Source organism: Larus michahellis, chromosome 4, assembly GCF_964199755.1.
Source record: "Larus michahellis chromosome 4, bLarMic1.1, whole genome shotgun sequence".
Lineage (NCBI taxonomy): Eukaryota > Metazoa > Chordata > Aves > Charadriiformes > Laridae > Larus > Larus michahellis.
In genome coordinates, this window is record NC_133899.1 from 4,274,495 (window position 1) to 4,301,682 (window position 27,188).

At 39.9% G+C, this 27,188-nt stretch overlaps 1 protein-coding gene and 1 long non-coding RNA gene across 6 annotated transcripts in view; one reads left to right on the top strand and one right to left on the bottom strand.

Moving 5' to 3' along the window:
* Positions 1-27,188, bottom strand: part of LOC141741774 (uncharacterized) — a 95,864-nt gene that overhangs the window by 40,441 nt on the left and 28,235 nt on the right. For 2 of the 4 annotated variants that reach the window (XR_012586456.1, XR_012586457.1), the window contains exons 2-3: positions 26,552-26,631; positions 19,011-19,135 (exon numbers count right to left, since the gene is read on the bottom strand). This is a non-coding gene — a long non-coding RNA (uncharacterized LOC141741774). Of the gene's footprint in view, positions 1-19,010; positions 19,213-26,551; positions 26,632-27,188 lie in introns of those variants that run through there. The other 2 variants (XR_012586455.1, XR_012586458.1) reach the window with 2 other exon arrangements.
* Positions 12-20,089, top strand: KCNG4 (potassium voltage-gated channel modifier subfamily G member 4). 2 transcript variants are annotated; one of them, XM_074582815.1, is made up of 3 exons: positions 12-390; positions 1,277-2,076; positions 18,544-20,089. In XM_074582815.1, the coding sequence occupies exons 2-3, from the start codon at positions 1,327-1,329 to the stop codon at positions 19,327-19,329; spliced, it is 1,536 nt and encodes a 511-aa protein (XP_074438916.1). In that variant the 5' UTR covers positions 12-390; positions 1,277-1,326; the 3' UTR covers positions 19,330-20,089. The 2 variants fall into 2 exon arrangements, with proteins under 2 accessions (XP_074438916.1, XP_074438918.1); XM_074582817.1 differs by lacking the exon at positions 12-390 and adding an exon at positions 758-845.

A 27,188-nucleotide genomic window follows, 5' to 3' on the forward strand; every position in this document is an offset into this window, starting at 1 on the left:
ACCACAGTGACAGTCCCAAGGGAAACAGATGAGAGACAGGGAGAGGGCAGGATCCACCAGCTCTCACTCAGCAGATTTCACAAGGAAGCCCCAGGAGTCCAGAAGAGGAGCTGCCACTTAGGACACTGTCTCCTTTGCAAAGGATCTATCAGTACAACATATATTACATGAACACATACGAATATTTTCTCCTTCCCAGAAAGGAGGAGAGAAAGAGGAAAGAGACTGTGATCTCCAGAGTGCTATAGTGATTTTTCATGTAATCAATACTGTAAAATATCCCCAGGTCTTTCTGCTGGATGGTAACTCAGAGGAGAGCTGATCAGTTTGCGGCATGTGTACTTCACCTGCGGGGAAGCCAGGCACCGGGCAGCAGCCCGTGGCGCGGTGGTAAGTAACTTCGGGGAACTTTCCCTGCAATTTTTGCAGTTCACGGACTCGGGCTAATAAATGCCTTTGAATCTTTAGAGATTATGAACAAAAAAAAAAGGGGGTTGATCCTGAAAGGGGGAAGTGGAAGGGGAGGGTGTCTTTCAATTGCTTTCCCCCCACCCCAAGCTGATAAAATACTTCGCTTTCTGTCTGTGCAACAAAGTTTTCTCCAGGGTGGGCAAATGGTCCTTACATCTTCTCCGTAATTTGCAGTGACATGAGACTGAGTTGATAAGAATAGTCACCATTTACACAGCACTTTACCTCTTAAGGCATTTTACAAACATCTACTGGCTAATCCTTGCAATACCCCTGAGAGGCAGGCAGAACAGGCGTGCAGTGAAAGGAAGAGGAATTGCAATCCGAGCTTTCAACTTAAAGCAATTAGGAACTTTGCATCCAGCTGATGGCAGGTAATTGACCACTCTCACTCTAATAACTATTAAGCAGCTTAGTTGAGTTAGCGTGTATTTAAGGGTTTATAGAAATAAGAAAGCAAAGCGACAAGCACCGGAAAATACAAAGATCTAATGATGACCGAGATACGCTGGGAGAAGAGACCAATCTGTTCACATTTGGATTTGCAGGCATCCGACCCTTCGCGATAATTATGAATGAGGCTTTAGCTCTCCTCTGTGTCTGTGTGTTGCCAGACAACCAATGAGGCTGCAAAGCAAATCGCATTCACAGGCTGCAGATTTCAGGAAGAAGCATAGAGGTGACTTTTACTTACAAAACACACGCTCATTAATTTTGCGATTTAGGAAAGTAGGCTGAAACACCTTATCTCTTGCAATAACCTCTACTATGTTTTCTCCTCCTTCCCATATCTTTTGGCTGACAGATAACCCTGCCCTGATGCCATTTCGGATGTCCCAGTGAGAACTCTTAGAGATGCCTATTCTCTCCGGAGGCAGTGATCAAGACTATAGTAACATTAGCTACACTTCTTGTAATTCCTTAAGCCACTTCTTTCCTGTCTCCGTTGAAACCCCTTCTGTCAAAGGGGTCCATTACCAAAGAGCCAGGAGGATTTACCGTCCTGATCAAGTCTCTGCAGTCGATCTAAAGAGAGAGATCATGATAAATGTTGGAGGCATCAAGTACCTGCTACCTTGGAGTACTTTAGAGGAATTTCCCCTGACCAGACTGAGCAAACTTAAGTTTTGCAGCAGCTATGAAGAAATAATTCAGCTGTGTGATGATTACGATGAAGACACCCATGAGTTCTTCTTTGACAGGAACCCCAATGCTTTTGGGATGATTGTCAGCTTTCTAGCAGCAGGGAAGCTGATGCTCTTAAGAGACATGTGTGCCTTGTCTTTTCAGGAGGAGCTGAGATACTGGGGAATTGAGGAATCCAACCTGGAGAACTGCTGCTTTCGAAAACTATTTCAAAAACTCCAGGAGTTGGCTGAGGTACGCAAAGAAGAGGAACTTCGGAAGAGCAAAGAAGCTATGTGTGTGTTGGATGAGAAAACCAAATTTGGACAGTTTATGAACAGACTCAGAGATATGGTAGAAAATCCCCAGTCAGGACTCCCAGGCAAAGTCTTTGCTTGTCTCTCCATTCTCTTTGTGGCCACCACAGCTATAAGCCTTTGTGTTAGCACAATGCCAGACTTAAGAGCTGAAGAAGACAGGGTAAGTCAGTTCTTTTTAATTGGTCTAACTATAGAATTAAAAGAAATGTGTCTGTCTTGCTAGGCATACATCATTAAAAAGATAAAAAAAGATACAGAAAATCCATAGCAATGAGGTTCAAAACTGTCACTGGTAATGAAACTGTCTATAACAGAAAATGCAACAATGGCTTAAATTAGTTCTGTCATTTTCAAAATTATAGTAAATTAAGAATAACGTGAACAAAGGATTTTACTAATTGTTAGGTAAAATACAGCAAAGAGCTTCTGGACAGAACAGCTACTGCAGCTCTCTAACACAGCATTGTTTTTCCTTCTTAAGAAGCAGTTGGTAGTGTAACTTTATTAACTTGTTAGCACCGAGACTCTCAAACTGACATTGTGGCGTTTTCTCTTCAACGTGCTTTACTCTCTAGTGACCAGCAGTCTCTCATTTGGACACATCAGCTACAGAAATATTTTCCTCTGACATCTTTACTTTTAAAATAGCTGGGTACCTTCCCTTGTGATAATACAGTCCAATCTTTAAAGAGGAAGAAATACTCATTAATTTTTCTAATGTTATAATGTTACATTTCAATAGTTGCATAAAGATTAAAGGATGAGAAACAGATGAAGTATTTTCGCAGATACTGAAACTTAAAAGCTGCACCTCCAGAAATCGTAATTCCATGCTAATAGAATTCCGTATTTGCCCACATATATATGTACGTATTGTAGAAGCAATGCCAAATACTAGCTGAACTGCTACCTGCAGTTAAACACTTTTCAAGTAAGTCATCCACATTAATTCAGGGCAAGGAAATCAAGCCTGTATCATACATGAAGAATCTTCTCTATAACATCGTTGTGAATATTTCAGCATTGTAAAGATTTATTATTCTAATAATAAAACAGAGGAAAGTAACAATCCAAAGTTATTTCAGATGTAGTAATGTCCAAATTCATCAAATAACTGTAACTAATCTCTTTAATGAATCCTGCACTTCATTTGCAAACTGCCCTTCCAAAAGTGTTGAGGAAATCCAGGTCAAATAAATTCCCTGCCCCAACCAGTGCTATAAGAGAAGACACTCCTCAGAGTATTGCATATTGATGAATAAAGCAATGTTTACATTTAGAGCACAGCGTGGTATGCACAATACAAAGACCTGTATGTAATTTATTGCTCAAGCAGTAGTCAAAGCAGCACACTCATGGTGAAGATATGTCATGATATTTGATGTCTTTGAATAAAACTAAGGGCTGCACAGAAAGCCGAAAATTAAGATCATTCCCTGTTCCATTTAACCCCTTGAATATTAACTTACATTTGCATAGGAAGACCATTACCTTTCAGTAATAAGTCTGGTGCTGTTGCAGCCTTCCACAGCTATTACTTTTGGCAGGAAAAACCGTAACGCTGTTCCAATGCTTCTTCCAAGGAAGTGCTTTAAATATAGAACATCCTTCTTACAGCTAGATGTAAAAACATTACAAACTCTGCTCTAGCAAGTGCTTCCTACTAACTTTGTTAATGGAAGTAGCCTGATGCATTTATCTTAATTTCCCAACCACTGCAGAAAAAGATATTATAAATACTTTTCATGCAAAAGAACAAGCACATAATGTTTCAGAGCTCAGCTAGATGTAATATGTTGTGTGTTTTAAAAATAATTAACCGTATGTTAAAAAGGGAAGCATGTTGAGGCTTGTAAGTCTATCTGGTAGCTGCAGTGTAGCTGCTCTTCCTGGATTTCCTATAAAACACAGATGACATTACCGCTTCGGGATCTGCATATGTATCACTGCTTTAAAACAAGTAAACTGGATTGAAACCAGCTCAAAAGATGGAATGTTTACAGTGCAGAGGAGAGGATGAAGAATGAACCTGAGCAAAGGACCACATTTGTCCAAATATTTGGAAACATTACACAATTTATACTTACAGCACCAGTCTAATGCACTTTGTCATTGTGTCCCACAAGCACAGAAGAGAGTATTAAAAGTCCTATCATTTGAATCATTTAAAATTATGCCAGAGAAAACACAAGGGAATACACTAGAGCAAATACTCATGCCTTGTGGAAAAGCAGAGAATATGAACTACTAAATAGTAGGTTTTCCCTTCCTAGGGATGGAAGTTTTTCCCTAGGGATGGAAAAATTCCCTCAATTTCCATCCCTAAATTCTTAGCCTGCAACACCTAAGATTTTTTCACTGGGATCTCAAAAGAACATTTTGGCTAGAACTGGACAAATAACTCAGAGAACTTAATTGACTAAAAATACTTCTTCTTGGTTGCGGCTGAGTCATACTCAGGCAAACTGCAACTCTATGTTGATTTGTAACTCAAAATTGTTCCCTGGCCGACCTCTGAAAGTGATTCCAAAATGGGGCCACATTCACCACCAACACGCGACAGGCATGCAGAATCTGAATTTTTGGCTCTTTGGGCTAAACATAAAGATCACACAACATCTGTTTGCTCAGCAACAAAAAACAGCCAAATTCCTTCAATAAAGTTTCTAAACATCTGTAATTCCACACCTGAATTCAAAGATGCCCTGACCTGAGGTTTATTAATTTCTGAGTTAAAGCCTGGCAAAACCTCCATGTGTAAATGTGCTTACTAGTACTGCAAGGATCCATTTCCCAATGTCACTAACACTGGAAATGGAATTTATCCATTCTGAAATACAAATAATAAAGGCTTTACCTCTGCTGCATATGTACCACTCTAGGGTCCTTTTTCTCACCATCACAGCCACATTAAGAGAGTGAGAACTGGTTGGACTCCAGCTCAAGGAGAAGTATCAGAGTCAAAAAAAAGAAAAAAAAAAATAATACAAGGTGACTTCCACTTCACACAGAGGCTTGGCTGATCCCACCCTGCAGGCACATGAAATCACTTGTCCTTTCATCAGTTGCTAAACCAGGTCTGCTTAGAAGGGAGAATAGCTGCTTGGGCAGGCAGAAGAGCAACCAGGAGACCTCACCATCCGAGGGAAAGTGAAAACTCCAGTCTCCGGGAGAGGGATGGCAAGGAGCCAAGGCAAGAGCATCCGCTTCAGGGAAGCCCAGTCACCCTGGCAACCAGAGGGGAGGGAAGGAGCCATCTCTATGGGCAGCAGAAAAGGGAGGGGAGGGTTAGCTTAAAGATAGGAATACAGCTGAAAGTGAAATAAAGAAACATGCACACACTCCAGAATATGTCAAATGACATTTAGGAACCTCCTCGTTAGAGATATGAAAGAAAACCACAGATAGACGGGCAAACAATTCTGTAACTGTATACCACATAAGCGCCTGCCATGAACCCCAACTCAGAGGGAACAGCCTCAAGCGAAGGAAGCCAGAAGTTCAGGAAAACTCTAGAGCAGTAAATGTAGCTCTAGGGATCTCAAGTTTAAGTCTGACCGTGAAACAGATATCAAAAGTATTTATCATACACGATGCTAAGGAAAGAGGACTCATTAGCAACAAATTATGTTATTTGGGCATAAAACAACTGAAATGCCACATCCTCCAATGGCAATAATCCTTACCTAGGATATTTGCATCTGTTCTTTATGGAGACCAAACTGTCTTCAGTAAGAAAGCAAACTTAGTACCACCAAAATATAGTTAAAGGCACATGTGTATGTACAGATAGAAAAAAAGGCATATTTGGAGGTGAGGAACTCTGTTTGTTATTGAGTAGTCTGAGAGAACCGCAAATCTGAATCAGAGACCACACATATCAGGCTGGATGGGGCTTTGAGCAACCTGGTCTAGTGGGAGGTGTCCCTGCCCCTGGCAGGAGGGGTGGAACTAGATGATCTTTAAGGCCTCTTCCAACCCAAACCATTCTACGATTCTATGATATAAGGTAAGAAAGCTGAAGCGACAAAATCTACCAGCACTTGCCTCAAACGAAGGAATTAAGATTATCCCACTAGAGACAAGGCAGAAGTCACATCAAAGTTCCCTGAAAGTCCCAGTCCCACATGAGAGTTACAGTCAGGATCCAAGAGGTGTAACTGAAATAGTCACTGTTCAGCACATCTAACCCAGAAGAATAAACATCATTACACCAGAGAACCAGGGAATAAAAACCACCGCAGAAGAGCTTGGACAGGGAGAACGCTTTAAATCCCTCTCGGGATTTTCTTTAGGAAGAGATACTTCTTTTAATGAGTCCCTAAAATTGGCGTCCTCTAGAGAAATGACTCAGCAGAAAGGGTAGAGCAAGGTCTTTTCTTCAGGAAGGCAAGGAAATTAAGGTCAGGGAGGGGAAAGAAGAAAAAAAAAAAAAAACTCCAGACATTTCCATTCCCTGTCCCTCAGCACCAGTAACAACCAAATCCTTTTCTTCCAATGTAGAAGGCCCCCAACAAACCACATCTAAGTGTGGTTTAAGAGAGAAGGAAATCCCTATTTTCTGTTCTCCCTCTTCTCTCCAGTGATCAGTGAGTGGTCAGACCTTGCTACTACTGATTTCTGTATTTGCTCATAACTGACCTTGAGAAGCTTGTAATTGTTTTATGTATTGTATATAACCTAATGAAACATAACCGACATAAGCTGCAACCGGTATTGTCAGATCTAATGATTTTATCTTGAAACATAGAATATTCACTTTTTTAAAGTTCCCATTCCTGGAGTTGTTTGATCATTTGAAAATCTAATTCCTTTTAAAAGAGTAAGTTTGTAGTGCCTGGTTGCACTAAGAGTCCAGAAAACATGAACAGAGGAAAACAACCCAGCACCTAATATATAGAACTATTTTTAAATTATGTTTTTCATTCTACATCATTATTCTGGAGGCCCTGAATTATGTTTTTCAGTGTTTGATGTTGCCGATGTTGTCTGTATGATACTAAAACCAGCCTATTTGGCTTGTACACTAGAGGAAACTGCCACAAAACACATTTTCCTTAGAATTGGAGTAATTTTACTTTATAGGGGAAAAAACAATTTATTGATCTTATTGTGAAGAGAAAGAAAATCAAACAAGCTATTTGTTTCATCGGGGTTACCGCTGCCACAGCTAAACGCATTAATTATAAAAATTCACGTTGACTTGTATCTAGCCAGTTCAGTATGTGAAGATCTGCTTGCAAGAGGTATATCCTCAGTATTCAAGCCATTAAATCCATTATAAAAACATTCAAACATAAAGCTCCAACCCTGCCCATAACCTGGAGATAACATGAAGTATCTGTAGGGCACTTATTAAAGGGAAACTCAAACGACTTGGGAGTGCCTGGAGGAGATAAACATACGGAGAGCGTCAGTGAGAGGGGTGTAAACCTAGTTGTGCTGCTCACATAGTCTGCAAAGACAAGACTCTTCATCAAAGTGTAATTTGGCCAACTGTTAGACGCAATCACCTTTGGTAAATGGAACATGACAGCTAGATTTTGACAGATACTGTGGGCTACCATTTTATAGCTTTTAAATAAGGGAGTCTAAATATTGATCAAAAAAGAATTTTCTAGCTGATTAACCAGGGCAAAATGATTGCTGCTGAAAAATACCTTTTTCAATGACTAGTTCAAAGCACTACTAATGAAGTGGGGCACTATTCAGAATATACCTGAAAAGCAGGAATATTTCACAGTAATTTGGTGCTCAAACTCACTTTCTAACACAAGCATACATCACACAAAGCATGGCCCAGAGTGACTTGCTCTATTGCAAAGAGATTAATGAAATCCTGACTTTCAGAACACTTGTAATGCTCATTTAAAAGTGTAAGACTATAAAGGCATATGCATACGTGCTTATCTATAAATATATCGGTATACACGTAAGACTTGAAATTACTTAGAACAAAATAAAGCTGGATGTGCTTTGGTGTTATTGCATCTGCTCAGTACATTTTTCTGGGTTCTTATCAGAACACTTACCGCAGACACTCACTCTCCTAAATTATCTAGTCATCTAGTACAATTCTGATTTCCCCTAACCACTTCGATCAGCAATGAAAGTACTGTAGCATTTTAAAGTAGGAAAATGTGCTTCACTGAAGCACCAAAAAGCTCCCAGTCTCCTAGGCGTACTCGGCACAGTAGACTCCAGAAAACTTATTTGCTTTGTGGATTGAATTAGTTAAATTAATAGCAATTCAAGAAAGACAGAAGAAATAAGAAGCTGTGAAACATCAGAAAGCAGAATATTCAAGCCTAGGACTTTGATATACATATAAATTATTGCTTTATGGGATCTGTCTTTTTTTGAGGTTTGCATACCTATTGAGTAATGTCAAAAGCTTTGACCTTGAAATTGCACCATTACGTTACAACTCTGATTTCATAGTTTCACATTATAAGTAACTGTTTTCCAAGTATCCACAAACAGAATTATGTATTTCAGCATTAAACCTAATACGTACAACATCGATGAAGTTCACATTGCTTAAGCCCTGCTCTGCACAACCAAAGAGGGGCACCAGCGGGGGGGCAGCCGCTGGCGAACATCTGTGTCTTGGCTTACCCTCGCTGCCACAGAAAACAATTTTCTTTAGAAAGCTTGGACACTCCACTTCAGTGAGTAAATGGATTCTGCATGGTTTTCAAAAGCTGGCTTTGCCAGTACAAGGTCCAGTGTTCAGAAAGCACAATTAGACATTATTAGTTTGCCTTATGTTCATCCAGTTTTGGCTGGATCCCAACAGCACTAAGTCTCCTGGCTTTGCACGCTATCCTGGGGGGACACCCAGCTGTTCCAGCTGCTCTGCAGCGGGCAGTCAATCAACCGCTATTCAGTGTGCCAGCACACGTGTTCCTCACCGGGAATCAGGCTTTCTTTTCCCTTTTGCTGCTTTCAAGTTTGTAATACCTACAAAGGGAAAAAATCCTGTTTGCTTTCCTCACTTCACTCATCTCAAAGGGTTCGGCACAGATGATTACTTAATAAATGCCTTCTCTGGGAAGATGGGTATTTCCTCGGAGGGAGGCACTCAGTTTTTGGGAAACGCTATTTGAAATCAATGCATCCTCCAAATTTGTAGCAATAACGCAACTAGTATTAAAAATAAACAACCACACAAATTTGTATGTGTTTCAGAAAGTGCTCTTTGAATATGATGGAAATCTTTGAGGACTTCTCAGTCTAGTGCTGCAGGCAAATTCACAAGCTGGTATTTTAATTCTCAGCAAATCTAATTGCTAATTTCATTGCAGCATCAGGGCTATGAACTGCAAATGTTGTGGTTAGCACCTCCTGTTAGCGCTAGCATTTTCCCTTATAAAAGGTTCACTGTATTTGTGACTCCGCTGTACGCCCCGTACTACACACGTACAATATCAAGTAGTTTCTGCTCTGAAGAACTTACAGTGCAGTGAGGAAAGAAGCAGAGAGGAAACAGTAACAGGGCAAATTATTTGACTAGCAGCAAAACTGGAAATTGAAGGTCATCCTCCCAAGTCCCAGATAAATACCTTGTCATTTTGACCACCTTGTTCTTCACAGTTACAAAATGAAGTCTGTTAAATTTCTTCCTAGAAAAACAAGAAAAAGATAACACGTCCCCATCTTTCTCCTAACACAAACACTCCGGGGTCACCAATTGGTTTAAATCAAACTCAGATTCTTTAGACTGATTCTCACGGTGTTTGCAGAATAAGGACCCGAGCTTAAAAGTTAATTGAAATATTTTATTTTAGTTACACTTCTGCCCCAGAGGACATAATTATGTGTTGGATACAGAGATAATAATTTCCTTCTATGTTCTTTCTAATGTCCACATTAATATAATCCCAATATTAGTTTAGTTTCCACAAATGTACCAGTTGTAGTAATTGTTTTTATAAGTCCAGGCTTATTTCCCATAAAGCAAAGCGAGTGGGAAATCATTCTGTGATCAGAGTACGCAGCACTCCTTTAAAAAGCTCATCATTCTGTAAATCAGGTTACAGTCTCTTTCTCAGCAGGCTCTAAACCTTTTGATTTTATTGCATCAGTCTGTAACCATAAATCCAAGTACTGAAGTGATCCACAGCATAGGGTTTTCAACTTCTCCCTAACCATCATTTGATTCAGCAGAGCACGGTTTAATTATTCAAATAATAGCGGCAATGCGGTGGCAGTGATTCAGCAGTACCTGCAGCACTGCAGCTGGATCCCACGGCTCCAGGTATGCAGGGAGCGCAGATTGGCACAACACTTACTAACTGAATCATCATTTTACAGCCAAAAGGGATTTCTCCCCTGCATCAGCTCATTTCCTGCTGTGAACTGGGATAAGAACAGCCAGGAGCTGGTTAGGTATCTCAGTCTTGATCTGCCTCGCTACTCTCTAAACCCTCAGTCCTCTCTAGACTTGTAGGCTCACCCTGGAGATGCACCGCCTTGGATTTGTGAGCAGGCAAGAGCAAGAACTAAAGGTTGTTTTTTCACTATTGTGTTAACTTGTAGTTTTTTCCACAGAGGGAATTGCTTGGGGAGAAACTGTAGACCAGGATGCAGTGCCCACGTATAACCCTAAGATGTGCAAAAGGCTGGAAAACAGCACCCTGCCCGGGACATATCAACCTTGGGCTTAGAGAGGAAAATTCCTGCGAGTTTTGCTTCTAAATCCTCTACATAGAGGGCGGAATGTTTTTCTTCTGAGCGGGCCAAAAGGCCAGCCTGCAAGAAGAGCAGTCTTGCTGAGATAAGCCCCTCCACTAAGTGTTGGACAGCACAAGCAGGCAGAAGGCAGGTCGACAGCCACAATACAGACTGATCCCATCTGCCACCACTTCAGTGGGCACTGGCCTCGGTCCACAGAACAGTGTGTGGATCAGAGAGAAGGATCTGAGAGGTAATGGGCTGTACTTGACTGTGTCAAATAAATTCTGGACGTGCCAGAGTAAGTTTAGCAGATGTGGATTGTGACCTCGCATCAGCCAGGCACGTTTCTGGTGTGAAAGACGATGTTCTGGAAGCCAGCTGCAGACTGCAGTGCTAAGCAGGTACAGATCCTGTTTAAGGAAACTCTCCTTTAGGACCCCAATAGGAGTCTGAATCAAGAACAGTCAAACATATTGCTTTATGAATGCCTTCCCTGCTTTGTTTTGAGACTCTTTAGTATGGGTGACTGAACACCAAAAGAGCCTTTACTCGGAAGCAGTCACTACGGCATCTAGGGTGGATCTAGCTGGGAGGAGGCTTCAGATCCTTTCTGTCCATTGCTCATTTGTTTTATGATGATGAGCCAGCTGCTTTCCATAAACATACCCTGGGAATAACAGAGTTTGCATACAGTGGTTCAATCATGACTTCTAGCTGTGTTCAAGGACTTCTATCAACTTAGCTTCATAAATAATGCTTTTCTCATAAGTATGTGCTGTATAAGCAACATATATACATAGTGCTGATGTAGATTTCCACTCTAAGGCTTTGAAAATATTAACCTCTGTAGGTATGATGTGATTCTGAAATAACCCATATACAGATCTAGCAGTACTTACTAGCAAAGTGTTCTGAAAGCATTGGTACACCTTTCACCATTTAACTAGGAAATAGATTATTTGACGCAGGAAACACTTAAAATCACTAACATCATGACACCCAGTGTTAACTGTCAAGCACAGACAGGAGATCATGAGAAAGGCTGCCCGTTTGCCTGTCTTGCACCTCAGATTCCACTTTATTTAGATACTGTTTGTTACACAGCATAGAAAACTGGTTCAGATTGCTGCCAGTGACTTCCACAGAAGTCCAGCCAGTCACACCAAAGCAAGGGCAGAAAAGTGCTACCTGTCCTATTCCCACCCCAATATAGCTGGAGCACCGCACTTCCAATATAAAAGGAATAACAGGGTTTTTCCCCCCTTTTTCTGCAGCTTAAGAGAAACTTTTCATGCCTGCCTCTGATGTTTTCAGGTCATTTCAGTCCCCTTTTTTATACTCCAGAAATTGCTTAAAAAGGATTTGTTTGAGGCATTTTTTTGTTAAGAATCAGTAACAAAACATGAAGAGTCCATGGCCACAATATAGAGCAGGCAGGGATATAATATCCCTTTTTTTGAAAAGCGCCAAATTTTGCCAGCCTGTCGGCAAGTAGTCAGCCACTGCCTTGCCATTCAATATCGTGCCACTGATTTCCACAGTGCTCTGCAGAGGATTAGAAAGAACCGATCTGTTCCAGTTGATACTGGTGAGGAGACCAGAGGTAAAACCTGGCATCCTTTCCCTCAATGTGCAGCACAGCCTTCAGCTGCTAAGAGGCCAGACAGACTCGGGTTCAAACACTCAGAACCCTCCAACAATTTTATAAGAGGATCATAGCAAAGTGTGCAAGGTGCAAAATGTAAGTTTTCACTCTGTTCTGTGTTTGCTTCAGCTTTTATGAAAAAAAAAAAAAACACCTCACAGTGGACTAAAGGATAAATATCCACTGCAAAAGGTACTGGGGTAAATCTTTGGCAGTAGGAAATTAATTGGCAGATCAGGTAACGATTCAGAAAAAGTTTTCCTTAGTGTATTTCAATTATAAAGTGTCTTAGAGTACAAGCAAGTGGGACACAAATGGTCAACTCAGAGCAGATGCTGAAGGCATAAGAATAGTTCTTGGTGTTCTCATCCAGTCATCTATAAATAATAAATTTTTTCCTTGTCTAGAAAATGTAAAATAGCGATTTGTATCTGAAAAACAAGGTGGATAGACAAGATATATATTCCGCAGGGGAAATTCTGATGCAGTCTCCCTGGGCATTGCTACAATTATTGATGCATGTAAAGATATTATTTTCACTAGATGAGATTTACATTTCTTGTAAGGTAGGTTAGTGCAGCATAACTCTGAGATCTGGTTTGGTTTATTATCCTGGATGTCATTATGCCTTAACTAATGTTTCCTGGTAAACTAAGAGGGCACTTTGCCAGGAAATTTATCTTATTTATCTTGTGAGTGGCACATATCTTAAGTTCATTTAGCTTGAATTCAGTTAGTGAATACATTACTCTTCTGTAAGCTCACCTGTGCAATTGAGGTCTGAGATTTAGCTGCCACATGTTGCCCTGGCCAGTCCCAGGCTCAGAGATGCTGAACTCCTGAACCTCAGATCCATTAAAAAAAAAAAGTACTGCAAGAAAGCTGCAGTGACACTTACCAGAGTCACACAATTTCTCACTATTAGAAATATTACATTCCAAGCATTGTCCCTACATAGATTCAACATGCTTGAACTTTTGTAAGGAACGCACAATAAAAAGCAAAATTTATCGAATTCTTCATTATGAAAATATATCCATTTGACTGTATAAAACCTACAGTTCACCCACACTTTAAAGCTGCAGTCCCAGTCCCTTACACCTCAAAACCTCAACCTCTTGTTGCTAGAGAAACGCAACGAGGGTGGAATGACTTCACGCAAGGAGTAAGGCAGGCAGAATTCCTCAGGATGGAAACAAGCTACAACAGCAGCTGCAACAGATGTCTACAAAATCGCAAATGGCAGGAAACGAGTAAATTTCAACCAAGTAGCCAGAGTCCCTTCAGTGACAGCGCTCAGGGGCATCAGATGGATCTAATGGGAAACAAGTTGAAAGCAAAAGGGTGAGTCTCCAGGCGATAGGCGGCAGACAAGCAATTCAGTTCGCTTACATGAACACCACCTTCAGCTCAGGAAGCTCTGGAGTGGAAAACAGAACCCGGGAGATTTGCCTTGGGCATCTGTTTTCTCAGGCTATTGGAAGAGGGCACTGGGATAACTGGACTCAGTACTGCCGTTCTTATATTTTGAGTCTATTTTTTCATATCTAAAGAGAAGTTAATAGGAGTATCCTAAAATGAGCAATTTTACTGTAACACTATAAACATTCCAATGCATAAGAGAACCCAGAAAATAAGCCATCACCTTATACAGCGGAAGGCAATAATGAAAAGGAAGCATGAACTGCTTGTTATCCCTGGTGGTACAGAAGTTTGAAAGAGCCACTTTGTTTCTTTGAGGTGATTTATAAATTTAAGAAATCACTCAATATTTCAGGCATCAGACTGAGTATATATCTTTTACATATAAAATATTGTTTCGCTCATTGTTGAGCCAAATGCTCTTTTCATATCTACAATCAATACCAGGCACTCATTTTATTACACTTATATCATACATTGTAGAATTTCAGCTAGAGGCAAGTTCCATAAATTCTTATAAATACTTGCATTGTTCAAAAGTAAATCTGCAGGATGAATAAAGTATAAAGAGTTAGATATTCACTCACCACTGGCTTTTTGATAACTGTTCTCCTGTCAGAGCTGATGAAAGTTTGAGTACGGATTGACACTACGGCAGTGTAAAACATGTCAGAGGGTTTTGTTGAAAAAGCCCACCCAAAATATGTTGTGGTCAGTTATAAATAAAACCTCATCTTCCCCTCGTATTCACAGTCAACACCATACTGACTTGGGGCTTTCATACGTTCTCCTGCACCATGGTACTTTGGATGCAAAAACGCAGTCAGGAGGAAAATGAAGTCAGTGACAAACTTGACTCAAAGATGTGAAAACAAAAGCTCAGAATTCTGCTCTAGTTAATGGTGAGATCAAAAGAGGGAGTCATTTGTTGTGTTTTGTGTTGGCAGGCACTGATCACAAGAATTTCCCAAATGTGTTTGCTTTGTTCAGAAAGAGGAAATCTATAGAATTTTTTGCGGCACAGAAAATCCTCTATTGGCCATTTATGCAAAAAACCCTTTCACGGATCAGAGTATTTGGCCTATAATTTGCCAGTTCACTGAAAAGTAACTAACATCTAATGGGAATTTGGTGACAGCAGCAAATTTGAAATCTACCACTGATGTAGAGACATCCATATTTTTGGTAAGAACACAGTGTTTGAAGTCAGTGTGTTATTCTGCCTGCTCTTTGGACAACAGTTGTAAGTGGAACATAAAGCACTCTGAGGTCTAAAATCATCAAAAATACCGGGAGAGACAGAAATTGTCTTTGGTGTTTAATAGTTCCTCTTTTCCCTCTTATAATTCCAATATTTGCTGCTTTTGAACAGGATGTTCAAAATGATCAAGAATCTTCCAAAAGACTGACATTAGAGAGGGATATTCCATATAAACCATGTCGCATACATTACATAATATACACAAATATTTCTAATATATAAAAAATGCACATATAAATTCACTGGATGAAATTTTTCTCCCAATGCGAAATCAATGAGCATATTCTCACTAAATCCCATAGAGCCAGGGTCTTACACTCCCTTTCCAGACACTGGTGACAGAGAAATAAGCCGACAGGCAGAGAAAGACGCTCGGAAGTTTCTGGCAGATGTTGTATATGGATTCACTAAATCACTGCACATCTACACTATGTAATGGAGTGAAATTGCCCTGCTGCGAGATGGTAGCCCAGCTGCATTATTTCTAGGGCTTGAGTTAGTCACCTCCATACAGAACGACTGTGCTGAATGTATAAATCAGTTCCCTCTGAGAGACACAGGGCTGGTTTTGCTGCGTGCTTTCACGTAGCGTAGGCATGTCTGAAGCAAACACATCCTTCTTTTTTCTGCCTCTCCCCAAAAAAATGAAGCACAAAATTCTCTGCATTAGTCACAGTGTCATAGATTGTGATATTGTCACTCTTTTGTTTGCTGCAGGAGAAAAAGGGATCGTGGTTTGAATCACATGCAAAAATTTCTGAAACGTCTTTTGCAAAGTACATAAAAAAGACAAAGTGTGCTAACAGGGGAGAACTCGCCATCCTTTACATCCACAACTATGCACAAAGGAAAAATAAAATGCACAGTAACGTTCCTGAAGAGTTTGATTTGAAGGATGTTCTTCTGAAAAGTGAAATACACATTTAGGAAGCTGACTGCACAAATTGCTTTCTCTAAATATATGTAACTTTCTATAGGGAATACTGAGGCAACCAAGGGTGGCAAGAAGAAAAAAAATCTCCCAACCAGCCCTTACAATGCTACACCTTGAAATTTCACACTCAATTCAAAAGACACCCTAGATCTCAACAGTTAAAGCTTCCAGCAAACAAAATTTATTTTCTTGTACTTTCCAAGGAAGGAATAGTGAAAGCTGCATGATGAGAGCAACGTCACCTGTAAATGTATGAAGGCAAACAAGTAACCGATGTACTGGAAATTCAGCCCCGTTAACAAAAAATAAAATAAATCTTCATGGGAACAATGAATAATTCACAGGCCGCATCACCACAGTGACCATAGGCAGGTCTGCGCAGAGTCTAGGCTGCACTATTGAAATAATTTACAACTCAGAAAAAGTGAACACTGCATAACACAACTGCTGATTGCAAGCAATCTCATCAAGCCAAGTCAGCAGCTCTGCAGACATCAATGCACTCCAGGCACTGCCGTGGCAATGACTTCAAATGGAGCTATAACCTGACCCTGTACACATAACTCTAGCAGAGCCAAGTCTTCACTACCTTTTGCGATGTTTACTTGAAGAGATAAATTATGATCTTGACAGTCTATTGCCAGCCTACTGAAAGAGGAAAAATCCCCAAACAGTGCTACACAGCTAAATTGTTCTGAGGGTTAGACACGGTAAAGCATATACATACGGGATATGTTAACATTTTACCTGAGGAACTCAGCCAGCCAACGATACAAACACTGCCTGAACAAAAAGACTTGTTACTCCCAAGAAGAGCAGTAATTCTATCACAAGGGACACTCTAAATAACCAACTTCACATTGCAGTGTGGAGGATAACTGAACATTGGTAGTAAGTTCAATTAGCAGTAGGGATATGTGTTTCCTGTGGTGTTTTTAATCAATATCGCTTGTGAAATTTGGCTGAGAATGAACAACACTGTATCAGGAACTGTTCCTGTAAATTGCTTAATTTCAGAGACAGGCTATCAGGAAAGATACATACAGCAGCCTTGACTTCATTCTGCAGAGGTTACAAAAAAAGCCTTTCACGAATCAAGGGTCTGCAGTTATTCCTGAATTACACATGGACACTCTCTCCTCCCAAAAGGAGGTTCTTTCTCTGCACAGATCCTCCTTCATTGTCCCTAATTCTGCTTGATTGTCTGCAGTTGTGAACATCTCAGAGATGCAAGTCCATGTTCAGCAAGGAGAAGACGACTCTTTAACCTTGCTAAGCCTTCATGTACCAAAGTTGTTGCTGGAAAGAGCTATTTGCTAAATATTAATTTCCAAGCAGCTTAAAAATCTAAAATGAAACTACTGTCTTCTACATTTGGGTTTTCTGGAACATGCAGTGACAACTCGTATTCTGAGTCCAGGCTGGAATTTCAGAGAGTTGCAATACTTGTCGTCAATCCCTTTCTCTGGTTCCCAATTACAGCTGAGATTTCTCATTTTTACCAAAAATTCAAACCCTGTACACTTGATATGCACCGGTGTTTTGATAATGTGCTCAGCAAAGAAAAGCACACCAGGCTGCTTCAAAGTCAGCCAAAGTCCATGCAGGACTCCAGTTCACTTGACCTGGTTTTGGATTAGAACTGTAATCCAAATATTTGTGCTGATGCAAGAACTTCATGTAAACAGCAGTGTGCCGCTGAAAATACCACACAAGTACCTGTTAGGTGCCATTCTTCAATAGGCTTACTCGCAATGTTTAAAAGCAAAAAACCAGCATTAAAACCTGTTAGCTCACTCTTTGGATGGACGTAGCCTAGTGGCTGCCCATCACTAAAGGACAAAGCTCAATGTAGTCTCTTGCTCACCCAAATAATTATGCGTTAATTTACATTTGCCTCCTTTTTTCACTGGAATAGGCCGAAAGAAGTTTCATTTTTAAGCTTAGCTCAGGAAAATTAAAAAAAAAAAAGGGAATACAAAGTAGTTCAACTAAAGCAATTCCTTTGATAACAAAACCGAGAAGGTATTGCTTGTAGCATGTGGCCTCTATACTGGGAGAGGATTCTTCAAGGCAAGTTTCACCTACTGAGAGGGTATTTATTTTCCTTTAGATTAAAACATTTGCATGCACAGAAAGAAACAAGATTGATATATGGCATAACTGAGCTAAGGATCCAGATGACTTAATGAGTATCTCTGAACCACTTTTAATTACACCAGAGTAAGCAGCATTTGTGAAAGCACCATACATTGAACAGCACCAGAAGTTTACAGAGACATTCAAACATTAATCTTTCTTTTGAAGAGAAACTGATTTTTGCACAGGCTTATAAACCAGTCAAGTTTAAATTAATTTCTTTTTGAGAGCAGAAAGTGGGACTTATTTGGGACTTACAGGCTGCATGCCAAGACTTTATACAGATCTGAGTTTCATTCATTTAGACTGGAAGAAGCAATGTAATAAAAATAAGCAGGTAGATGTATCTGTTCATTCAGATATTTCATGCGCTCAGTATCATCTATACACCACTGAAAGATGGCTGCCATACGGCTACTCGCTAGCTGGCATTTCTTCATGTCCAATACCAGTGACTCAAGCAGATACATATTGCTTTTCCTTAGTGTTTTTGGATGCTGGTTCACAGACTGTTCTTTTATTTAATTCTCTTTTTGTCTTGTGTCAGGGCGAGTGTTCCCAGAAGTGCTATTACATCTTCGTCATAGAGACCATCTGTGTGGCTTGGTTTTCCCTGGAGTTCTGCCTCCGATTCATTCAGGCAAGGAGCAAGTGTCAGTTCTTCAAAGGACCCCTAAATATCATTGACTTCTTGGCTATTTCACCCTATTACGTCTCCCTCATTTTCTCGGAGGATGACTCAAATGAGGAGGAAGACAGGCCAAGCAGCAACACATATTTGGAGAAGGTTGGTTTGGTGCTACGGGTTTTACGTGCCTTGAGGATCTTGTATGTAATGCGCCTTGCCCGACATTCCTTGGGCTTGCAGACTTTGGGCCTCACAGTTCGGAGATGCACACGGGAATTTGGCCTGCTTTTACTCTTCTTATGTGTGGCTGTCACTCTGTTTTCTCCTTTGGTCTATCTCGCCGAGAACGAATCTGGGAAGGTGCTTGAATTTACAAGCATACCTGCTTCTTACTGGTGGGCTATCATTTCAATGACCACTGTGGGGTACGGAGATATGGTACCACGGAGCGTCCCAGGCCAGATGGTGGCTTTGAGCAGCATCCTCAGTGGGATTCTCATCATGTCTTTTCCTGCAACATCAATATTCCACACTTTCTCCCATTCCTACTCAGAGTTGAGAAAGGAACATGAACGACTGCAGTCTCGGCTAAACAGAGCAAAAAATGCCAATCACTCTGGTGAAAGCGATACCTTCAATGAGACAGACAGCTTGATCCTGGAGGAGCAAGCATCACCAATCAAATACATTTACACAGGGAACTAAGCCTAGTTGTAAAAAGTTCCCAAGAACAGGAATAGAAATATACACATACGTATGTCACCATAATACACAAAGCAAAGCAACAACATAGGTTACGATGCTATTTTTCTCTGCCAGCATAGGTATACTAAGCAGTCAAGCCAACACAGCTAGCTCCAACACATCACTATGAAGCTGGAGGTTTTGAGAATGTCAAAAGTCAGAGTTTATTCAATAATAAATATTCATTCTTCTCTACGACTAATAAGAATAAACTTTGTCTCTGCCAGTCATGTATCTTGCTGAGTACCTAATATTGAATGAGTAACAAAAAAACCAGCTTCTGTTGGCACAAATGCACTTGTTATTTTATTTGCCTTTGAGTTTCCACTGTTCTTGCAATTAACATCTTGAGCCAAGCACTAGAATGGATTCTTTCAGGGCTACGCACCAGTGTTGTTTATACGATGCTCATCCACCAGGCATACAGAAGAAGCCTCGATACAAATCTGGATTCTGTATCTAAAGCCACTAATAAGCTTAAAATAAAAGCATTGTATGTGAAAGCTTTCAAAGTTTGCCCGTAGCCAGATGATCGATCTATAAATAACAAATTGCACTGTTATTGTATAAAATAGTGTTTGCAAGAGAATTTGCTTGAAATGCAGTTGCGTCCTGCAAACTGTAAACATTTCATACTAGACAGCAAAAGTTTTCAAACTTTTTTCATATACTTATTTAAAATAACAAATGAGGAATAAAAAACCCCAAGCTTATCAACCATATTAAAAAGAGTTGGTGTTATCTTTTTTACTGAATGGTGATGGCTTCTCTGGAAGAGAGATTAAAAAAACAGACTTATTGAAAATGAGATGAGAGCTCAGAAGTATCCAAACATATAAATAGTAAAGAATGAAGCAAATGATTGCCAGAGAGGCAGTGGGAGTGATGTCCCTTTTGGGATATCAAAGTATAGCCAGAAGAAAGCAATAGCACTACACAGAAGTCAACAATGCTGCTTTATGGGATAGTCTAGATGATCTTTCACAATTTGACCTTTTAGATGCTGTGAACACAGTTAGTGAAAACCGATACCAAGACACGAAGGCCGGGTCTGTGCAAACACCTGTGTGTTTAAGGCCTGCATCAGCACACAGCTCCTCAGTTTGTAAGCAGCCCTGTTGATACCCACGGAACTTTGACACGCTGAATTTTGGGCACGTATTCAAGTACTATGATTAATCAAGGCCTAAATTATTTTTTTAATCAGATTTGCAGCTTTCAGTATTCCATTTCTTATATCCTACTGAGGTCCCCATGACCTTGTAATGGAGCAAAGCTCAGTGAATTGACCGTTCGCTCCAGTTTTCAGTGGGCACCATTCTTGGAGCCCCGAGGGTGCTTCCAGGCATTGTGACCTGTCTCCCACGTGGACGTACAAACACAGGCACTTGCAGGGTTATGCAACTTCATGCAGGCATTTGGGAGCTTCAGTTTTTAGATACTATCGTCACTGCACTGCATAGCTTAAGTACAGAAAAACACAGTTGTTGGCACAATGTGGATCACGTAACTCAAATTAATCTCTTGGATTTATCTTGCTATTGACTCTATGATTTAAACCAGAGAAACTGTAGTGGATTATAGATGGGATGTTCCAACATAATTGTAACGAGTCGACACTGGATGACAGGCATTTATATTTGCCAAATAAAGGGTGGAACTTCTGCTGGCTTATGATAGGTCCATATGATTTTTTATTTTTTGCAATTAGCATTTCTTTTTTTGCCAGCAATTCTCTACAGTAGGACTACTTAGATGGTAAACCAGACAAAATCCAACCCCAATCTGGACCATGACCCAGACCTCTCCAGGGTCCTACACATGGTGATGCCACCTGCATTTCTTTGGGAGAGTCTGTATTTCTTTACAGTTATCCCAGTTTCTTAGGAAAAACAATACTCAGCACAGTCCGCTTCTGCCCCTCTGGTCTGGCAGAGTCAAAGACAGTGCTTGCTCCATGCTGGCTGATCCCTGCTAGAAAACATCCTGATGCAGATTAGCCACGTCTTTAAAAAGGTGTTTCTCCCCACTGACACACTCTTTGGAAATAAAAACAGTTAGGTAGTGCTTTTTCTAATTAACAGTTTTCTTGCTAGTTCAGGAGTAACAAGCAATAGCACAAGAGGAAACAGCCCCAAGTTGCACCAGGGGAGGTTTAGATTGGATATTAGGAAATATTTCTTCACCAAAAGGTTTGTCAAGCATTGGAACAGGCTGCCCAGGGAAGTGGTTGAGTCACCATCCCTGGAGATCTGTAAAAGACAGGCAGATGTGGTGCTGAGGGACATGGTTCAGTGGTGGACTTAGTGCTAGGTTCACAGTTGGACTTGATAATCTTAAAGGTCTTTTCCAATCTAAATGATTCTATGATTCTAACATGGTCGCACAGAAAATTAGCCCAGCCACATTGCTCTAAACATGTAGATACCTGGAAAATATCGGCACTTTTACCACCCAAGTACTTATAACAGCTTAGCGTCCAACAGGTTCTGTGATGTAGGTGGGGTTGTGGACATAACATGCCTCCAAATTCACAGCAATCCAAACCTTGACTCAGTCAAGCATTTAAGCTAGCGTAAGTTCTTCCAAAATGCAATGTAAGAAAGTGCTGAAACATGGAGATAAAACAAACAAAAAAATCACCACTGTTTAAACAGTGAAGCAAGTGCTTGCACTTTCAGCAGAATCGGGACTACAACATATATTTGTTTCTAAAATCTCTTCGTATAGCTGGGTCTGGGCTGCACCAGCTTTCATAGAAAATGTCCTTCGTGATTCATTGTGTTACTAGGGAGGGAAAAAAATATGTTGAGAGGAACATTTAGTTCCTCTGTAACTCAACTGAGTAACAAATTCAGAACAAGCAGTTACAATTAGCAGATAGTGTTGTTGCCAAGATCATATCATTTGGTAACCAGACTTAATTAAAAGAGCAGTTTAGGTGCCTGGCATTCAGCTTCTCTTAGTTCAAAGCCCTTTCCTGAATCTAAAGCCTAGAATCATCAGAGGAACAGCACCCATTATCCAGGGGAAACCATGTTGTTCAGCCCTCACCAATGCATTACATCTCTTTTTAAGCTTCTAATTGCTACTCTGATATAGCAACAACTTTATTGTATAATGAAGGGACCCACAAAACTCCCCCCCATTTTGTTTGGGGAAGTTGATAGACATCCTGACTCTGCAAACCAGCTAGGGACACCAGACAAAGTGACAGAATCACACAGAAATGCAATACAGGACCACTCCAATTACTGGTGTGACTTGGAACCAAAACACAGTGAATGGGTTTTGATCACAGCCTAAATGCAAATTTTCTATGATGTTGAAATAGTATTGAGGGGCTAAGACCTCTGCTTTGACCTAAATCTCATTCTTTCAGGGATTCTGCAGATTGTTTCAAAGTCTCACTGTAGCCCTCGTACCTGCTGGCTATTCTCCAGCTGTTTCTCCTCGTTGACTTTCATTAGGTCCGCTGGTAGAGAAGCATTACATAAAATGGACACATTATTATTTCAGTAATGAACTCTCATTAGCTTCATAGGTTTAGTATTTTATTATTTCAACCTACTGTTAGATCTCCTGAAATTTGCTTTTCACCTGTCTTTGGAAATCTGAAGTTTGCATCCAGTCACTAGCATTCATAATATAATTAAAGTTACGCAGTTTATTATTTAAGTCATATAAATTCATTGGGGGGACTAGTACATTATTTTAGGGGTAAATTGCAAAAGAATTCACTAAGTGAATATCCTGTTCACTTTTTTTTTCCTATGCATAAATTATAGAAGAACTCCTTAAAACTTTTATTGGTCAACATTTTTATTTCAAACATACCCAGCAAGTATTCTGCAGTTATTTTGAACAATTAAGTATATATCTGCTGATATAAATTACACTCAGCATGCCCCCTCTGATTTTATTTCTAATGAAAGATATTTTCCCCCTTTTTTTTTTTCAGAAGATTATTTTAATGCATTGCAGTAATCGATAAAGAATGATGAAAACCTAAAAGATCAAGGAAATGAAAAGTACAGCACGTTCCCTGAAGAAGTGTTAGAAAGTTTTTACTTCTGCGAGTAATAATTTATTAGCCACATGTTAAAGTTAAACCTGACAAAAGGTTGATATAATACTCAGGTTTCCTAAATGGAATCTGATTACTGCATGGTAAAATGCTAGGTATTCTAGGACATTTTACTGAAAGTATTAAATTCCTTCCTGTGAACTATTTTGCTTCTGTAGCAACAGCTTATCCAAGCTAAATGGGGCTTTCCCCACTTCCTCCAGTCCTAGCCATGCCGCAATACCTGGCAAACCCCTAAAAAACAGGACAAGGTTGGGAATATATCAGGTACTCAATATGCACTGGATTCTCTGCTGGCCTCTGACATGGGCTATTAAACTGGATTTTCCCAGCAGGCAAAGCACAGAGACTGCGCTGATTACTCCCTCTCTCCTTACAGGATGTCACCATTCAGCTCAAGGTCTGCAGACCTCCCCGACTAGTTTGAGAAAATTTACAATATTAAGACAAAACCTAATGCTGTAGGTTATTCTAATTGGTTTGGTTTTTTTTTTCCCCTGGATGACTAAAATGATACAAAGAAAAGACGATGAAGTGAAGGAACTAAGGTGCTTCCCTTCCCCCTGTGCTCCTGCCTTTGCCATTTTACTTCCAATAGAAGCTAGTTCTCTAAAACTTGTTTTCCCCAAAGCTTAGTGTTCCAGTAGTTTCCTTATGCCAGCATCTGATCACTATGAGGTCACTTAGAGTTGAAAATAATCTGTCCCAAAACTAGTTCACTGTAAGAGAGGTCTCTATTCAGAATAGTACCAAGGAAAAAACTCATGTAAAAATTGCAGGCTTGGATCACCAGCACCAAGCGTTTAAGGAGCACCTTAGCAGAATATTACAGTAGATTCAGCAAGAGGGATAAAAATCCAACTCGAATTCCATTATTTCCATATTTGATTCCTGCCATAACTACACCAGCTGTAAAAATCATGCATATTTCTAAACGAGAAGGACTGAAAGTTATAGTGTGTTATATCACCACTAGTGAGTCCCATAAGTAAGTAATAAAACTTAATCACCCTGAAACAACACTTCAAATTTTAAATCTGAAATGAGAAGGTCTACTGCTTCATACCTGACAATTTTGTTTAAAAAAACCTTTAGGACTTAATGTATTCGCATAGAACTCCATACATGCATATAATAAAGTCATAATATCTTCCCAAATTTCCCACTTGCTAGTTCTAGCATTCAGCCAAATATTAGTCAGTCAGACACTAACTACGAGTCAACAGGTTTTATCTCGGCTTCTTCAAAATAATTTCTTTTCATCAGCTTTCAAGAAAATGTGACTATTCCCAGTAAGAACAAATGGAGCGATACAGAGTTTTTCTTCTGCTTAAAGTTAAAGCAGATAAGGTACAATTTATATTGACCATGAAAGGCAAAGAAGCCCTCACAATGCCTCTGTGATAATCCAATGATGTTTCACTTGATTTCAGACAAACAGCATGACCATTTGCCGATGTTCCCCCGTTTGCCTTTAACTCCCATCCAAGTCCACATCACCTCCCACACAGACAGGACACGGACCAAGTACATTCCTATTTTCACAGTTTCTTTTGTTTTCACCTGACCACTTTGGAACCTCACATCAGAAATTGCTCATTTCCTATATAAAAAGCCATCTCGTTAAAGATTTTTCTTACTAAGATTCATAACCTTAAAGGTACAGTGTGACAAATACTAAAGATAACTGGATTGCACACGTGAACAGTGCATACTAATAAAACAAAGGAAGCGCTTTATGTCCTTCAATCAACAGGTCTTGTACTGTCCTTGAAGTGTATTACACTGTCTTTTAAGAAAATACCTGTTAAAATTTTCTAATTAAGATTTCACTTGCAAATCACTGTTCTTGAAATATCCTCACCAGAACAATCGTAAAACTTTGTGTCTTGAGGATCTACTTCTCCAAATTATGTAAGTTTTTGTTACCCTGATGTTTTATTTTCACCTTGCTATCCTGAAGCTTTCCTAACTGCCTAGTTCCGCACCAAATTAGTTAAAGCTGTTCTACCTCTGAAAGATTTTTACATGAGAACTTCACAAAAATCATATCAGCTCAAAGACAAGAAACTCCGGGAAATTTCAAAGCTTCAGAGACAAAAAAGCTATGAGCTACTCATGATTAAAGAAAAAAATTATTACGCAGTTCCGCAAAGGTCCATGAATAGACTTATACAGCACAATTACTATGTTTTTACAGGGTATTTTTAGGAAAGAGAGAGTGAAATCATAGAGGTTGAAACCAGCTCTATCTGTAGTTCCAACTCTGAGACATAGGTTCATACCTTAATGGTGCTTGCAGTCAGTAGGATTTAGTACAGTCCTTTCCAGAGTCGATAAAGATAATTCTGTCAGCTCATTAAGGTGTAAGTGTGCATGCTTAAACAAATTAAACTAATTTCATACTGATACAAAGATACCTAAGGGAAACTGAAGGTCAAATAGAGTTATGCCATTCAGAGCTTGTGAAGCGTTCTAACAGAATTTAAAACTGCATTTTGTCTACAGAATTTTGCATTTCTCAATAAAACTGTAACCAATGATCCATTCCTCAGAGTTATCACGCAAGTGGCATTAAAAAAAAAAAATCACAGAAATACATTTCAAGAGCAAGAACATCGGAGGCAACCTCACACAGAACAAAAGATAAATCTATTTCACATTTTCTCCCAAAAGCGCAAAATATGTCAGCAGCACAAAATAGTATGTTTGCTGGTCCTTAATCACTGTTTGTTGAAATAACAGCAAATTAAAGGCCCATTTTTGCAGGTTGTCAGATAATTCCTGTGAGCTGCTAAGTGCCTCTGGCTTTGTGAAAGTCTAGAGAATCTGAATCACCCAGTATACTGCAAACTCTAAGTAGTGCAACTAAATATTACGATAAGGTAGTTAAATTTTATACTTGACTATACTTTATTTCATTGAAGTAATACAGATTCTGACTGGTTTTAGAAAAGACCTCTGCGTTTCATGCTGCCTGCTTCTGTGGTTCAGCTTGGGATACCAAAAAAAACCCAAAAAATAGAAAAGAAAAGCAGCCTAGATGTGGTATAAATCAGTATCACTCTTAAAATCCATAGACTTAATCCAACTTACCACATTTGAGAATAAGGCTGTAAGCACTTCTACATTGCTGTAATATGTCCACTGTCATTCTCTTCCTTCATCCAGTGATTCTAAAATGTAAAAAAAGTCTTCATCAGAAAGCTGAAGAGATCAACCTCCTTTTACCACCAACTCTGATCAATGCTTCAGGCTTCACAAATTTTGTTGGACTGTGATCCCCGCAACCTGTTGACAAGAACTGCAAACCCGGACACAAACACAAGCCTTTGTATTTCCATCCTTATCTACACTCCTACCACCGCATGCTGTAGTTTTACACACATGTTGATCTTCCTAAAAAACACTGACCACACACTCTCTGAAACGGCTACAGCAAACGCTCCCAAACACCTTCATTTCCAAAAGAGAGGGAGTTTCATAAGACCTTCAAAGATTTCCAGCATGGCTGATTCTGGGTGGGAAACTGGAAGAACAGGGATGTGATTCTTGATTCATTCTGTTTCCAACAGAGAAGAGGGGCTACCAAAGGGTCTCTAATAGCAGGGAACGTCCCAACCTGTAAACCACTATTAGACAACTGCTGTGTTTCTGTGCATGGGACAGAATATACTCCAATATAACTACAAGGAGGTGCTGAACCTGCTCCTTAAGGGCATGCCCATGTGAG

What these genes read in the sequence shown, in the direction of transcription:
- KCNG4 (XM_074582815.1), top strand. Translation starts at nt 1,327, where the DNA reads ATGCCTATTCTCTCCGGAGGCAGTGATCAAGACTATAGTAACATTAGC. An exon ending in TAAGAGCTGAAGAAGACAGG is followed by an intron (nt 2,077 to 18,543) that starts GTAAGTCAGTTC and finishes GTCTTGTGTCAG; the next exon opens with GGCGAGTGTTCCCAGAAGTG.